The 14,045-nt window shown below is 41.2% G+C and overlaps 1 protein-coding gene across 1 annotated transcript in view; it reads right to left on the bottom strand.

Annotated features, from left to right (window-relative positions):
- Positions 1-8,888: 8,888 nt before the first annotated feature.
- LOC145396659 (G patch domain-containing protein 3-like) overlaps positions 8,889-14,045 on the bottom strand; it is a 9,328-nt gene continuing 4,171 nt past the window's right edge. Inside the window, exons 5-8 of the mRNA XM_080269983.1 lie at positions 13,176-13,308; positions 11,924-12,070; positions 10,532-10,706; positions 8,889-9,942 (exon numbers count right to left, since the gene is read on the bottom strand). Coding sequence (XP_080126109.1) covers positions 9,723-9,942; positions 10,532-10,706; positions 11,924-12,070; positions 13,176-13,308 — 675 coding nt within the window. The 3' untranslated portion in view covers positions 8,889-9,722. The remainder of the gene's footprint in view (positions 9,943-10,531; positions 10,707-11,923; positions 12,071-13,175; positions 13,309-14,045) is intronic.

Raw genomic sequence — 14,045 nt, 5'->3', positions numbered from 1 at the left:
AGAGGCGCTAGGGAACCTCCTTACCCGATGAGAATACAAGCCAAGAACAAAAACCAGAAGACGTCTTTGGGCTGAAGGGGTAAATGGACAATTAAAACAGAAGGCGTCTTTGAACTGAAGGGGTTAAATGGACTGGGTTTCACTAGCCTAGCCTCAGGTCCCTACTCCAGGAAGAGGGTGATGTGGGGTTGCTGCTCATGTTATAGAAATTGTTGGAAGTTACAAATTTTATTCCAAGTTAAAAGATTTTATTCATCATCCTAGGTCCCCTCCAAACTGCCTGCCCCCAGTTTGTGATTTTGGGATTTTTAAATAAGGTGGGGGCAGGCGTTTGGAGGCTGTTGTATGTTCCTGTGACGTTTGTTATTTAAAGAAAAGAGCTGCTATTTCTTTCACTGTCAGGTCTAGAGATGTGCGGTGAGAGGTGCGATTATCCATACACACCAAGATGCCAAGTCCAAATTCAGGAACATTACTAAACGTGCCCTTAAGTACTAAAATGTTGCCACGTAAAAATACCATGAGAGTTGCCATTATCCTTGCACACTGAGATGCCAGATCCAAATTCAGGAATGTCACTTAACTTGCTCTTAGACACCAGAATCGTGCCATATCAAAATACCTCCAGAGAATTGCTTGAACTAGTGCCAAATAAATTAAGAGAATTATTATACACACCAAGATGCCAAATCCAAATTCAGAAATGTCACTCAACTTGCTCTTAGACACCACCATCTTGCCATATCAAAATACGTACCTCCAGATAACTGCTAGAACTAGTGTTAAACAGAGAAGATTTTAGACATATTTAGTGCTGTGTTTATGAAGCTTCCATATTAACTTCAGCTTTAAAAAAAATGATAAAAAATTCCAGATAAAAACTAAAGGTATACAACTAACTCCAGATGTAAACATACAAATTAGGTTCTGGATAAACACAGTATATTCCGGATTAACACACCAAAAAAATAGATTCTGGATAAAGCAAAGTACATTTCTGATAAACACAGGAAACGTATTTTGGATAAACAGACTAATTGTGGGGAAGCCTGAGCAGAAAAATCCAGTAATCCATTATATCTGATGGTCCCCCCTTCAGCTGAGATTTCAAGTACATGTTTGAAAATAAATGAGTACAGTATCATATATTAGTACTAAAAATAAACACTATTCCCATATGACACTAACTTGGCTTATAATTTTGCCCTTTTGCAGTTATTTTAAAATTCTTGTTATAGCACTTCTTCCTGAAACTCATGTATTGCAACCCACTGTGCCCCATTCAACGGACAACGTTCATTATGGTCGACAGAAGTCCGGTGGCTTTGTAGTGTCCATTAAATTTGATATCCAGTCTATATAGGTATGTTAAATAAAGGATCTTTTGTACACTCCAGAACATAATAAACAGATGCTGAATAAAACACGATAAACAGATCCCCAATGACAGATAAATTTTGGATAAACAAGGTGTGTGGTAGGATAATCATACTCCCACTGCACAGATTTATCAGGTAGGCTACGTAGCATCTCTTCCTGGTGAAAATAACCTGTACTGGTGTAGCCTAAGCCAGTCTAGGGGATGTATGTGTGGGTTAAGGAGGCTTCCTCGTACATCGGCATACTCGTAAAGATTTTCCTGTTTGTTATGTATACAAAGAATCAGGAGTGAGATAATACAATAACATATAATAGAGAGACAAACATGACACGTTTTTATTCTCATGTGTTGTTTACTGTGTCAATTTCAAAACAATCACATGCAAGAAAATAATACTGTGAGGCTCCCCAAAACGTCTCACTACCACTGTATATCCTTTTATGTTGGAGCCTTTACAGTATATTAAAAAAAAAAAAGGAAAAAAACATTAATATATCTTGTCTGCTATTCGTGCAGACCATATCAATGTGGTGATAAAAATAACATACAAAATATAATAAAAGTACTGTATACTGTAATATGGAAATAAATCACCAAGGAAGAAGAACTGAATAAACAAGAATATATCATTCTGTCTTCTTCCCACTTAATGATGAGGTGAGGTAGAGTCCATAAAACAGTGTGACTTTACTTCATCCTTAGGTGGGAAAAAGAAAGAAAAAGAAAAAGATGTCATTGAGGATCTTACTGCATTTCTAGTTTCTTTGGAGTTTCCTTAATGCCTCTTTCATAGTGATTTTATATTTGGCTGTTATATCTTTTTATCCTCTTGTATATTACTGCGGCAATTTGTCAATACTAGAAATATATAAATAACATAAAAAAAGAAAACCAAGCTGTATTACACATTATAGCAAAGGAAGAGTATACTTGAAATATATAATAAAGATGAATAAAGAAAATTAAAGTGTAATATGCATAATAAATAGCGACGATGGAGTATATCAGAGACATACATAATAACATTAAGAAAAAAGTAAATCAAAGTGTCATAAGCATAATAAATAGCTAAGGAAGCGTTGTTAAGAAATACCCAAGTATTGAGTATGACACTGAGGAAGATGTGTCAGGGAGCCTCCTAACGCCACACCGACACGTCTCCAAAGGTGTTGTGCTGCTTTTTCTGTGTCAATCAAAAAACTAAAAAAACACGATGACCTCTTCTTCCCAGTAGGACTTACAGGGCGTCTGTTAGGGCAGTGTACCAAGCGCCTTCGTGTCCGATAAAAGCGGGTGTTTTATTTATTTTATTTATTTATTTAGTTATTTTTTGGTGCTTTCTGCTCATTACATTCCTCTATTATTTTCTTCTGTTGTTGCATTTATTTATTTATTTATTTTTATTTATTTTATTTTTATTTATTTATTCATTCATTCATTCATTTTTTGGTGCTTTCTTCTTACTAACCTCCCCTTTTTTTTTCCTGTTGTCTTGCTTGATTTTCTCTTATTTTTACATTTTCCCTGTTTTGTTATTTTTTTTTTTTCTTTTCCTGGTGTTTAGAATTGACTGATATTTCTCTTTTGCTTGTTATTCCTTTCTTGGTGCTTTCTGTTTACTGATATTCATTTTTTTTTCCTGTTTTAGTGCTTCCGTTCCATCTCCTGTTTTTCCTTTTCAGTTTATCCTGTTCTGATGTGTTTGCTGGCGCTTTCTTCCTACTAACTGTTTCTTTTTCCCCTGTTTTGGTGTTTTTTTACCCACAGATTATTTCTTTTTCTTCCCTATTCCAGTGCTTTTATTTCTTTGTGCATTTTGCCTATGAACTGTTTATTTCCTCCCTGTTTTAATGTCTTGTGTTTTTCTTCATTTTTTTCCCCCCTACTAGCTTTTCCTTTTCTCCCTGTAGCAGCCATTGGAGAGTCCTGGGGCTTTCCTGTCATAAATATTACCCAGTACAGTATTTATCCTTTGTAACCTCTTGATGGCAGTGTTTTGTAAATAGTGTTTTGGATCCATGGCATTGTCTTTCCTCATCATTTTTTTTTTTTTTCTCCTTTATTTACCATGAGAGGGTTCTTTGGTTTTGTTATCGTGACTATTAATTGTTATTATTTTTATTGTTATTACTGTATTATTATTATTATTAGTAGTAGTAGTAGTAGTAGTAGTAATAGTAGTAGAAGCAGTAGTTAGTATATTAGTTGTAGTAGTAATAGTAGTACTGTATTATTATTATCATTATTATTATTTTTATTATTTATTCCTCAGCTACATAATTGTTTAAAAAATGTAAGTACAGTATATTATAATCATTTTTTTCTATTTTCTTTCCTCTTATATATTCTTTTCCCCCCTCCCTGTCATAATAATCATGGAAAACATCAGCAAATCCCGAACAGTGTGCAGGATGGCACCTAGTACACTGCCTCGCTCAGCGCCTTATCATTTGTTAAGACGGCGAGGAAAGCATTCATTCCGCTGACCGACACACGTAGAGTTAACAGATCCACGGCAGAGGCTCGTATCTTCCTGGACATTGAAAACCCTGGTAGATTATCCAGATTAGTATGGTATATCCTCCTTGGTATATCCTGGTGACTGTTATATGCTTTGTTATATCACAGAAACCATCAGAAATAACCAAACTATCCTGATATATCCTTCTATCATAGGACACAGAATATCAAAATACAAGAAACTATCCATATTCATACACAATATACTTTGTTATATCACACAGACTATCAGAAAAAAAATGAACTATCCAAACTAGTACAGCATATCCTTTGTTTATCACAGTGTGTCACTATGTCATACTGTCCACATTAGTCAATTTTCCTCATATATCTGCCTGAATAATGTGATCAGTATACCTAGCAAGCCATCCAAAAAATAACCCACACTAGTCTATCCTTCTCCTTGCCTCTTCACACAAAACACATCCCACCTTTAATGCATATGACTGGATAACAATACTAAACCAAACCTACCTTCATGCTCCCTGTGAACCCTTCTAACTTATCAATGTCCTCCACAGTCCTGAAAATTCCTGAACATATTTCCCAGCCTCCCCTGCTAATTTTACTACCCAGACCTAACTGTAATTTAGCAACCAAACAACTGACTTTGTAATCCCAACAGTTCTTAACCATATGCAAAACTTACACTACAGTCTATAAGTCTCCAACACCATGCTTCTGCCTGCTAACCAAACTTGTCATCTTCTCATCCCAGCATTACCCAACCAAACCCCCAGACACACATATTTGATAACCAGATCTAACCTTATATTCATCCCAATAGTTTCCAACCAAATTTCGTAACATATTCACTAACCAGATCTAACCCATCACCTTCATCAAGTTCTACCATTTCCTAACGAAATCCCATAATATACATCACAAATTTAATAACTGCATCACATATCCACAAAATCCTAATAATTCCCATTAACTTACTTGTCCCATCCATTCCAGACCAAAGACCCTAACTCAGTCTTTGTTCCTCTCCCAACCCCATAACACACCTCTTACTAACTGCATCTCCATCACATATCCACAGAATACTTATCAAATCTGCTAACATAATACTGTAGTCCCATCAAATCCAAGCCAAAACCCCTAACTCAGCCTACAGTTCCTACCCGACCCCAATGTCCAGCAAGATACGTTCCTGCCTGGGGATCCCTAGAAACGCTAGAGCGCTAAAGTTGGGCCTCACCCCATATGCAAACTGTAGGTATGTAATGGTATGTTGTATATAGCATTAACAGAGCACCAGTTGTATTGCTGGCCTGCCTAGTGAGTTTCTTCTGCAGTCTGCCCCTCCACGTCCCACACCCTTGAAGCTCCGTACCCTTATATAACCCTCCATATTGCTCATACGTCCCCTCTTGTACTGAACTTTTCCCTGTTTCCTTTACCCTTGTCTTGTTATCCATTCCCTACCCATGTCCTCCTATCCAATCCCTATCCATGTCCTCCTATCCAATCCCTACCCATGTCCTCCTATCCAATCCCTACCCATGTCCTCCCATCCTTTCCCTACCTATGGCCTCCTACCCTTTCCCTACCCATACCCTTCTACTCTCCCTACCCCATGCCTTCTTATCCTTTCCTTAGCCATGTCCTCCTACCGTTTCCCTACCCATGTCCTCCTACCCTTTCCCTACCCATACCCTTCAACTCTTTCCCTACCCCATGCCTTCCTACCATTTCCTTAGCCATGTCTTACCCTTTCCCTACCTATGTCCTCCTACCCTATCCATACCTATGCCTGTCTACACTTTCCCTACCCAAGCCTATCTACCCTTTCCTTACCCATGCCTGTCTACCTTTTCCATACCCATGCCTTCCTATCCATTCCCTACCCGTGCTGTACCATCCTTTACTCCACTCTCTACCCTTTCCTTCCCTCATCACCCTCCCTGTTCTTCCCTTCACTATCCCGTGCATCCTTCCTATGCTTTCTTACCTTTCCCCCTCCTCCTGTTGTCCTCATACCCTCCCTTCACCCACCCTACCATACCATCAGCCCCTTCCCTCCTCTACACTTACCCTCACAGTAGAGAAACATTTGAGTAACATTGCTTCCTTCCATTTTGACTATATTTCCATCTTCATCACCCCTCCATTTTTGTGCCCATCCATACACTCCCCCTCCCCTCACTTCTGCCCTACCCTTCCTCTCTCTCCCAATCTGCAGTTTGCTTTCCCTTACCCATTCCCTTTCCTGCCTTTACCCTCATAATCCTATACCATTGTCCCTACCTTTATTCTCCTCCTCTCTCTCCCATTCCCTCATCCCTACCCTTCCTCACTCCTTTCCTACCCACACACTTCCTGTCCTATCCACATCCACCCTCCCCTCCACACCTGTCTACGCATATCTTACCCCTATTCCTCCCATTGCCCCTCCTTTCCCTCCAAACTCTTCTCCCCCATCTCCTGTACCTCTCCTTCCTCCTCACTTTTCATTTTACTTCTTACCAATTTATTCCTCCACTTCTCTATCATCATCTTAACTCTCACTCTGCCCTTGTCTCTTCTTACCTTCGTTACCATCACTTCTTTCCTTTTCTTATCCCATCCTTTATGTTGTACCAACTGCTCTTTCCTCCCTCTCTCCTTTCCTTCCTCTCTCTCTCTCTCTCCATACTCCCTGCATCCTTCCTTTGTATGTCTCTTTTCCATCTCTTCATCTTTTATACATTACTCGTTGCTCCATATTCCTTTCCTGTCACTCTTTACTTACACCCTTATTCCCCCTCTTACTATCTCTCTTACTTCACTGTCTACCTTTTTACTGCATCAGTATTTTCCCTCATCCCTTCCGTCATCAAACACCCCACTCCATCCTTCTACTTTCCCCCCTCCCTCCTTCCCCTTCTGTAAATGCTCCTTCCCCCCCCCATTACCATATCCCTTTCCACTGTGCCCTTCTATGACCTCATTGTTTTCCCTCCCCCCTCCTCATCATGCCCCCACTCCATCCTCGGTTCCCCTTCCCTTCTTCCCCTCCCCCCTCCTTTCATCATGCCCCCACTCCATCCTCAGTTCCCCCTCCCTCCTTTCATCATGCCCCCACTCCATTCTCAGTTCCCCCTCCCTTCTTCCGCTCTCCCTTCCCACTCTACCCTTGTACTTTGCCACTGTTTCCCCCCCCCCCCTTCTTTCATCATACCCCCCCACCCCATCTTCCTGTTCCCTTCCCCCTTTGTATTTCTCTCTACCTTTACAACTCCTTCCCTATTTCTTCTCCATCCCTTCCTCTATCATACCCCCACTCCATCCTCCTATTCCCCCCCTTCCCCCTCCCCCAGCCATATCCCTGCCTCCCCCAGCCCTTAGCTAATAACCCTAAGGAAGTACCATAGTTTTCAGGGCCCTGAGTTTCAACCGCTTCATGCAGGAAGTTCCGTGCGAGTAGTTTCAGTTGCAAGAGAGCGAAGTTGTTAGGATTGTAGCGTGATGTGTAACTTTGTACGAGTAAAACATCACCTCTCAGGATAAGTGTATTATTTCCCCCCCTCCTTTGTTAATGATGGGGTGCTGGAGAGAGGGATGCCTTCATGTGGTGGCATTGATACAGCCAGGCGGCTCAAATGGCTGGCTATATATGTGCCCCGCAACACACTCCTTGTTCCCCAAAATGAGGATGGTGGACTGTAGAAGAAGGGCAGTTTCAGCCCACAGTCCACTGGGTTCATATTTCAGATGAACCTGGGGCTACAACTGCTGCTAATTACTACTACAATTACTACTAACTACTACAACTAGTAATACTAACATTTCTGTAAAGTATACTAAAGCAAGGTGTCTTATTCTCCATTTCTTACTAACATATATCTGAAAGGGGTACTGTAGCATTCTTTTTGTAACCATACAAAGATACCTAACCTCGTTCACCTCAGCTGATGGCCAAAGGTAGTCAGATTGTAGAGTTGGTTTTACTGGTAACCAGGGAGACTTTCATATCTCATACCCAAGGTTTATCAGATTTCATGCACCTACGACGTTGTTTTCAAGTTGTGGGTGACCCAGTTTTGTGAGGTGAAAACAGATTAATTATAGAATGTCATACTCCTTCATTCTTACCAACATCTTTCAGTAAAGGAATGGAATGTCATCATACTGAAAGGGTCAAGGATAGCCAGGATGTATTGTATCAGGGTTTTACTCTAGCCACTGGTTGTAGGTGGCGCCAACCATCATCCACTCACTCTGATATAGTGCTGCCTACTTCTTCCATCATTTTTCTCATTCTTTTCTTGTCTGCCCTTCCTTCATCCTTCATGTCACTTTTTATTACTCCTTTTTCCACTTCAGGTGTCTCTACACTGAGTGACATTCCTAATAGATTCCTGTAGCCCAGGAAACCATTAACAGTGCAGGAAGGTAACCAAATATCAAGATAACAGGGCAAAGTGGAGCCTGCTATGGCGCCCCAGTTAAATGGGTGGAAACATAAATGCAGTGTTCATTCAGGAACCAATCCTCCACACCACTCCTCACAACTCACTGTGATGAAGCACCGTCCACTGCAAGGGAACATTGGGTCTCTGCATAAGACTGCCCTGCAGGGTAGGTTACTTGCCTTGGTTGACGGGTCTGCTCAGCCAGACAGACTGGGGTTGATCAAGAACAACAACATCTTCTACATACCAAGCAATTTCTCTCAGCTTTGGTAAGACTTTTCAAACTACATGGCTTAGATAAAGCTTTCACTCACCCATTCACTACAAATAGTCCATCATCCTGTCCTGGTAACTCCACTTGCACTCCTCAGGTAGGTAAACATCACACCACAGTAATTCATCTGTATTGCCCTCAAATGTGAATATGTAAACTTATATCAATTCTTTGCATCAGTCATGTAGCTTTGTGACTTAGATGATGCCAAAAATTTGTTAGTGAAACTGACATCATGAGTATGGCATACTGAAAATCACTCTTGATATGCACCTTTATGACATGTCAAGTCAAACCAAAGTACTAGCTAGCAAAATAATTTAATATTGTCTTATCAGTCACTGTACATTATATTACAAACATATAAATTACACAAACAACCATGATATACAGTATACAAACAACGTGTACACAAAACGTTCTCAAGAGTAATAATACTTTATACGAGTAATGAATGGCAAGCATTCAGCACATAGGCTAATGTGTATTTTGCTGACTTACTTCGAGATGAAAATATTTCAAGTTATCTACTCCTCACTCTGCCCCTGGGTGGGAAAGGAGGTCTGGATGATGATGATGATGATAATGAAGCTGAAGAAACTTATTACTGGATAAGCCTGATTAAAACTGAGAAAACAAACAATATTTAGTATCTGGTCTATAGAAAAGATATGACATAACAGTCATTCGCCAGCTAAGGACTAACTAAAAGCAACTGTTCACTACAATCACACGTTTATTAAATCTTATCCTTTTGGTGAGGGTAAGTTTCTGTATGGTGAATAAATTATTCTGTCATTAGTTGAATACAATAATGTACCGGTATCAGGTTCTTTCCTGAGCCAAAATGTTATTGTTTACAAAGGCTCTAACATGTTTGCATGCGTCAGCCTTGGTCATCTAATAGTAGCTCCCCAAGCTGCTCAATCTCTTACAGCCTCCCTATTCAGTCCCTTATCACCGAGGTCGCACTATGACCTCGTCCTCCCCCCCCTCCCTTGCAACCCTACCCTCAATGTTCAATTTGTAGTCCCCTAGGTTTTTCATGGGTATAATAAAGGTCTATGATGTTACCTAAAAGGAATACTGAGTAGGTATTCACAGTCCAAGGACTAAATATAGCACCACTCACACCTGCCCTCCATCATTACTGGGGTGAAGAATTGTCAGCTGACTTTGTGAAGAGGACTGGTGTGTGTCGGTGTGAGAGTGTCGTTGGCTCACCAGTGCGTAGGGGTGGAGGGGGCGGGTCTGGCCGGTCAAACACGGTGGAAATAAGTCTGGGGCCGCGCTGTTGTTGTTGTTGACGTTTATTCCGTTTTTGTGCGCTCGTCACACCCCAGCCTTGCAGCTTCTCACCATGGTATCTGTTGACAGGATTTACATGAGACAGTGCAAGGCTAGTGTTATAATTACAGTAGTAGATGGATGGCTATTATAAACCACTTGACATATCGCAGTGTAGATTAAAGGGGGGGGGAGTGTGACATTGTATCGTGACCCTCAAACTACCTGTATACAATATTTAGTCTGTTCACCTGACAAAATTGGGTCACTCTCATTTCAAATACCAAGTTATGACAGCAAGAAATTTAAATGCTTTAGCCAAGAGATAAGAATGCAAGTCCTTGGTTACTAGTTAAATAAACCTTCCAATCTGACTACACTCAGCTGCAACCGAGATGAAGGGGGTTAGTGATCTCAGCCTGGCTCAAGCAAATGAGGGAGTAGTACTAATAGGAGTTGTAGCCCCAGGTTCATCTGCAACATGAACCTAATGGACTGCAGACTGAAGTTGCCCCTCTCCTGCAGCTCACCATCCTCCTTTTGGGGTACAGGAAGGGGACTGAGGGACATTTGTATAACTGGGCATCCACATACCACAGTTACTTTGGTATTACTACATGAAGCCCTTCCACTTCACCACCATTCTATCAGTTCATCCTGCCAACTCACCCAAATCCCTTCTTGTCACGTGGGTGTTGGCCGTCATTCTCAAGGGCGTATGGTATCCCCGCCACGCTCCTGCCCAGCCCCTGCCCGTCCCGCCACCCCTGTGCCTCCATCATACGCCGGCCAAACCCACGGGTGTGCTCCTCAAACTTCCCAATTTCTGGAGGCTTTGTGGGACCTGGGAGGGAAGGGACAACAGGATTTTAAGCAACTATACCCTTTTCACTTGAACTTGGCCTAAAATTGTCCTGATAAACAACTTCCGGTATACTGTCTTCATTTTATCTTGGCCTAAAATTTGTGATTATAAACAACTATATTTCATTTTAATTTGACCTAAAACTGCCATCTCTCCATCTGGAAGGCTGAGCTGCAGCAAAAGGTGAACACTAGAATATGGTGCTAGTCACAAAGAAGTGCGACAGAAATAATGGATAGCCATAGCATTTTCTCTCTCTGCCAATGAGCTACATAAAATAATCTGTAAATGGGCAAAAATTCAGGCAAAGTGAGGTGAAATAATTATGGTAAAACTGCTCTGTCCGTTTTAAGTATGTCTGGCTCCCATGACTCACACCTAAATACAATCACCTGGCTTTAGCTATACAAAAATACCAGCGTTGTGCCTACCAGAGGAGAATTAAGAGAAAGGGAGAATGAGACTGACTAAGAAGGTGTATCTGATTGAAGTGGAGGGAGGGAGAAGGAGGGGAACCGAGAGTGAGGTGGAGGGATAGAATTGAGAGGTATATGAGGGAGGGGGGAGTGAGTTGGGGGAAGGGCAGTCAAATGGTGGGTGACAGAGCGACTTGCAGGCGTTTTGTCTGCAGCCACCCTCTGCAGGATTAGGGCATCGTGCTGTAGATAGACAGATAGACAGTATTAAAACTCAGCCCCCTATTCACTTTCTGCTAAACAAAATCATCTGGTATTAAACAGAACACTGGATGATTAACTTGCTTTCAAATTGTCCTCTCACCATCCTGAATGCAGAGTTTTAACAAGAGATGGACACAGGAATATGGTGCTACTCACGAAGCAGTGCTGTGAAAAGGATGAAGTGCCACAGTATTGTCTTTATTATGCCACAACTCCAGGATGGTAAATATAATTCTGTATGTTATTTATGTAGTGTATGGTGATATCAGAATGACTTAAATTAACAAAGAAAATTGTAAGGTGTAATAAGCAAAATAAATCTCTTGGGGACAGGTGTTAGGGAGCTTCCTTAATCAACAAGAATACAGACCCAAATTGTTTTTCTTTCTTTTTTCTTTATATGGAAGATGAACAGAGGAAGGAAAAACAAATTAAATAAAAAACAATGTAGTCCACACGCCGAATCACAGGCATCCTCCATTCATAAAATTCTGCTTTGAAATGGTCCAGACATACCCATCTCTCTGCGCTTCTTGGCGGGGGATCCTCTGTCTTTGGCGGTGCGATGTGATGTGTTAAATGCCGACTGGGTGAGTTTGCCGGCCCTCAGCTTGTCACTGTGCAACATGTTGATACTGTCACGGGCATCCTTGTCACCCGCACCTGCAACAATCGAGTTTGGATGACCGTCTGTGTGTATTTTAAATCGTCAGTGCATAGTTTCTTTTGCTTCCCCCCCCCCCAATACAGGGTACAGCACTAGCTGAAGTATCACCATCATCATCCTATCATCAATATCAGTCATTATCATCAATCACTGTTATCTTTCTCCTTCTCCTCCTCCTCCTCCTCCTCCTCATCATCATCATCATCATCATCATCATCATCACCATCATCATCATCCGGATCTCCTTTCCCACCCTAGGGCAGAGTCCAGACAGCCTAAGTTTGCCCAATCCAATGGGCCACGCTTCCACTCACTCATCTTGCCCCTGGAATTCTGGCACTGTCTGATATGCCAAAAACTTTCACCACATTCTGTAGCTTCACATAAACATATTGGAATCCTGGCTCTATCTCATGTGCCAAAAACATTCACCACATTCTGTAGCTTCACATAAACGTATCCGATAGAGTCAATCCGAACGCTGTCACATTAAAAAGGAGAGCTAAATAAAATACATAAAAAGAATCCAAGTATCCTGTAGTGTAGGGGTTAATGAAGTCTATAATTATAACCTATGTAGTTCAAAGAGTCTCTCCCAAGCTGAATATAATTGTATGGAAATAGGAAAGACAAAATAATATGTGTTACTGGACTCAAAGATGAAATGGAGAGATAAGGTGGTGAGGTATACAAGACTAGGGGTGTGTGGGCTGGGGAGAGCAGCCTGATGGAGTAGAACAGGGTGACATGGAGGTGATTTACTTGTGGCCACCCCTTACAGGTTTAAGGCGTCTGGATAAAGATAGATAGTTCGGTACATGGCAGACAGATATAGATAGATAAATACAGCCAGATGGATGGACAGATAGATAGTGAGACATATGGGCAGACAGACAGACAGATAGATATTGAGACTAACAGACAAATGGACAAATAGATAGCTAGATAGATGGAGAGACAGACAGAGATGTATAGATTTTGAAACAGACAGATGGACATAGATAGACATATAGATACAGACAGACAAATAGATGGAAAATGAGATAGATAGTTAGACAGATACAGACAGCCAAACAGATAGAAAATGAACTCGGCACCCACCTTCTTCATAGTACACAGACATATCCACATCCCACTCATCGGCAGTCTGCTCGTCAAAGTCGCCCTGCTGATCCCGCCAGAACTGTGCATCTGTGTAGAAGACCAAGCCAGGCCCACCCTTCTCCCACGTCACCTGGGGGGGCGGACGGAAAGGTCAACTCTTGCGTCTTCTTTACCTATTTAATTCGTTAATCTATCTCTCTATCTGTCTATTGCCAGACGCCTTAATCGCATAATGGGTGGCCACCAACAAATTGCCTCCATGTCGCCCTGTCCCCCGCCATTTCACTGCCCTGCTCCCAGCTCACACCCCCCTCTCTCATGTACCTCTTCACTTCATCCCTCCATCTCGGTAATCTATTTTGTATTTTATTCTTATGTATTTTATTTATTTATTTTTATGTATTTAATTTGATACTCTTGTTTTTATTTTATTTTCGCTACTTTTAGAGACTTTAATTTAGCACAGGAGAGGATTTTTTTTTTTTTTTTTTTTTTTTTTTTTCCCCCACTTTGCCTGGTGGGGGGTGGAAATGTCAACTGATGCAGCTTCTTTAACAATTTAATTTACTACTGTATTTTGTGTTTTTATTCTTGCTATTTTCAAAGGCCATTTACTTTAGGAACACTAGTAGTTTTTCAGTCCTTCTCTTACATCAGCTATACCATTTTTACTCTGACTTGGCCTAATATTCTCAATGCCTTCAATGCTGAGCTGTATGAATGGATTAACACTAGATTATGATGCTAGTCATGAAGAAGTGCCATGAAGAGGATGCAGAGCCATAGTATTGTGTTATCCTGCCTCTTAGTGATGTGAAATAGGCTGCAAAAGGGATAAAATCTGGGCCAAGTTAAGGTAAAAGGAGT

Source organism: Coenobita brevimanus, chromosome 4, assembly GCF_032717465.1.
Source record: "Coenobita brevimanus isolate Jiangsu-jjx chromosome 4, ASM3271746v2, whole genome shotgun sequence".
In the NCBI taxonomy this organism is placed as follows: Eukaryota; Metazoa; Arthropoda; class Malacostraca; order Decapoda; family Coenobitidae; genus Coenobita; species Coenobita brevimanus.
This window is presented reverse-complemented; position numbering and strand designations above follow the sequence as displayed.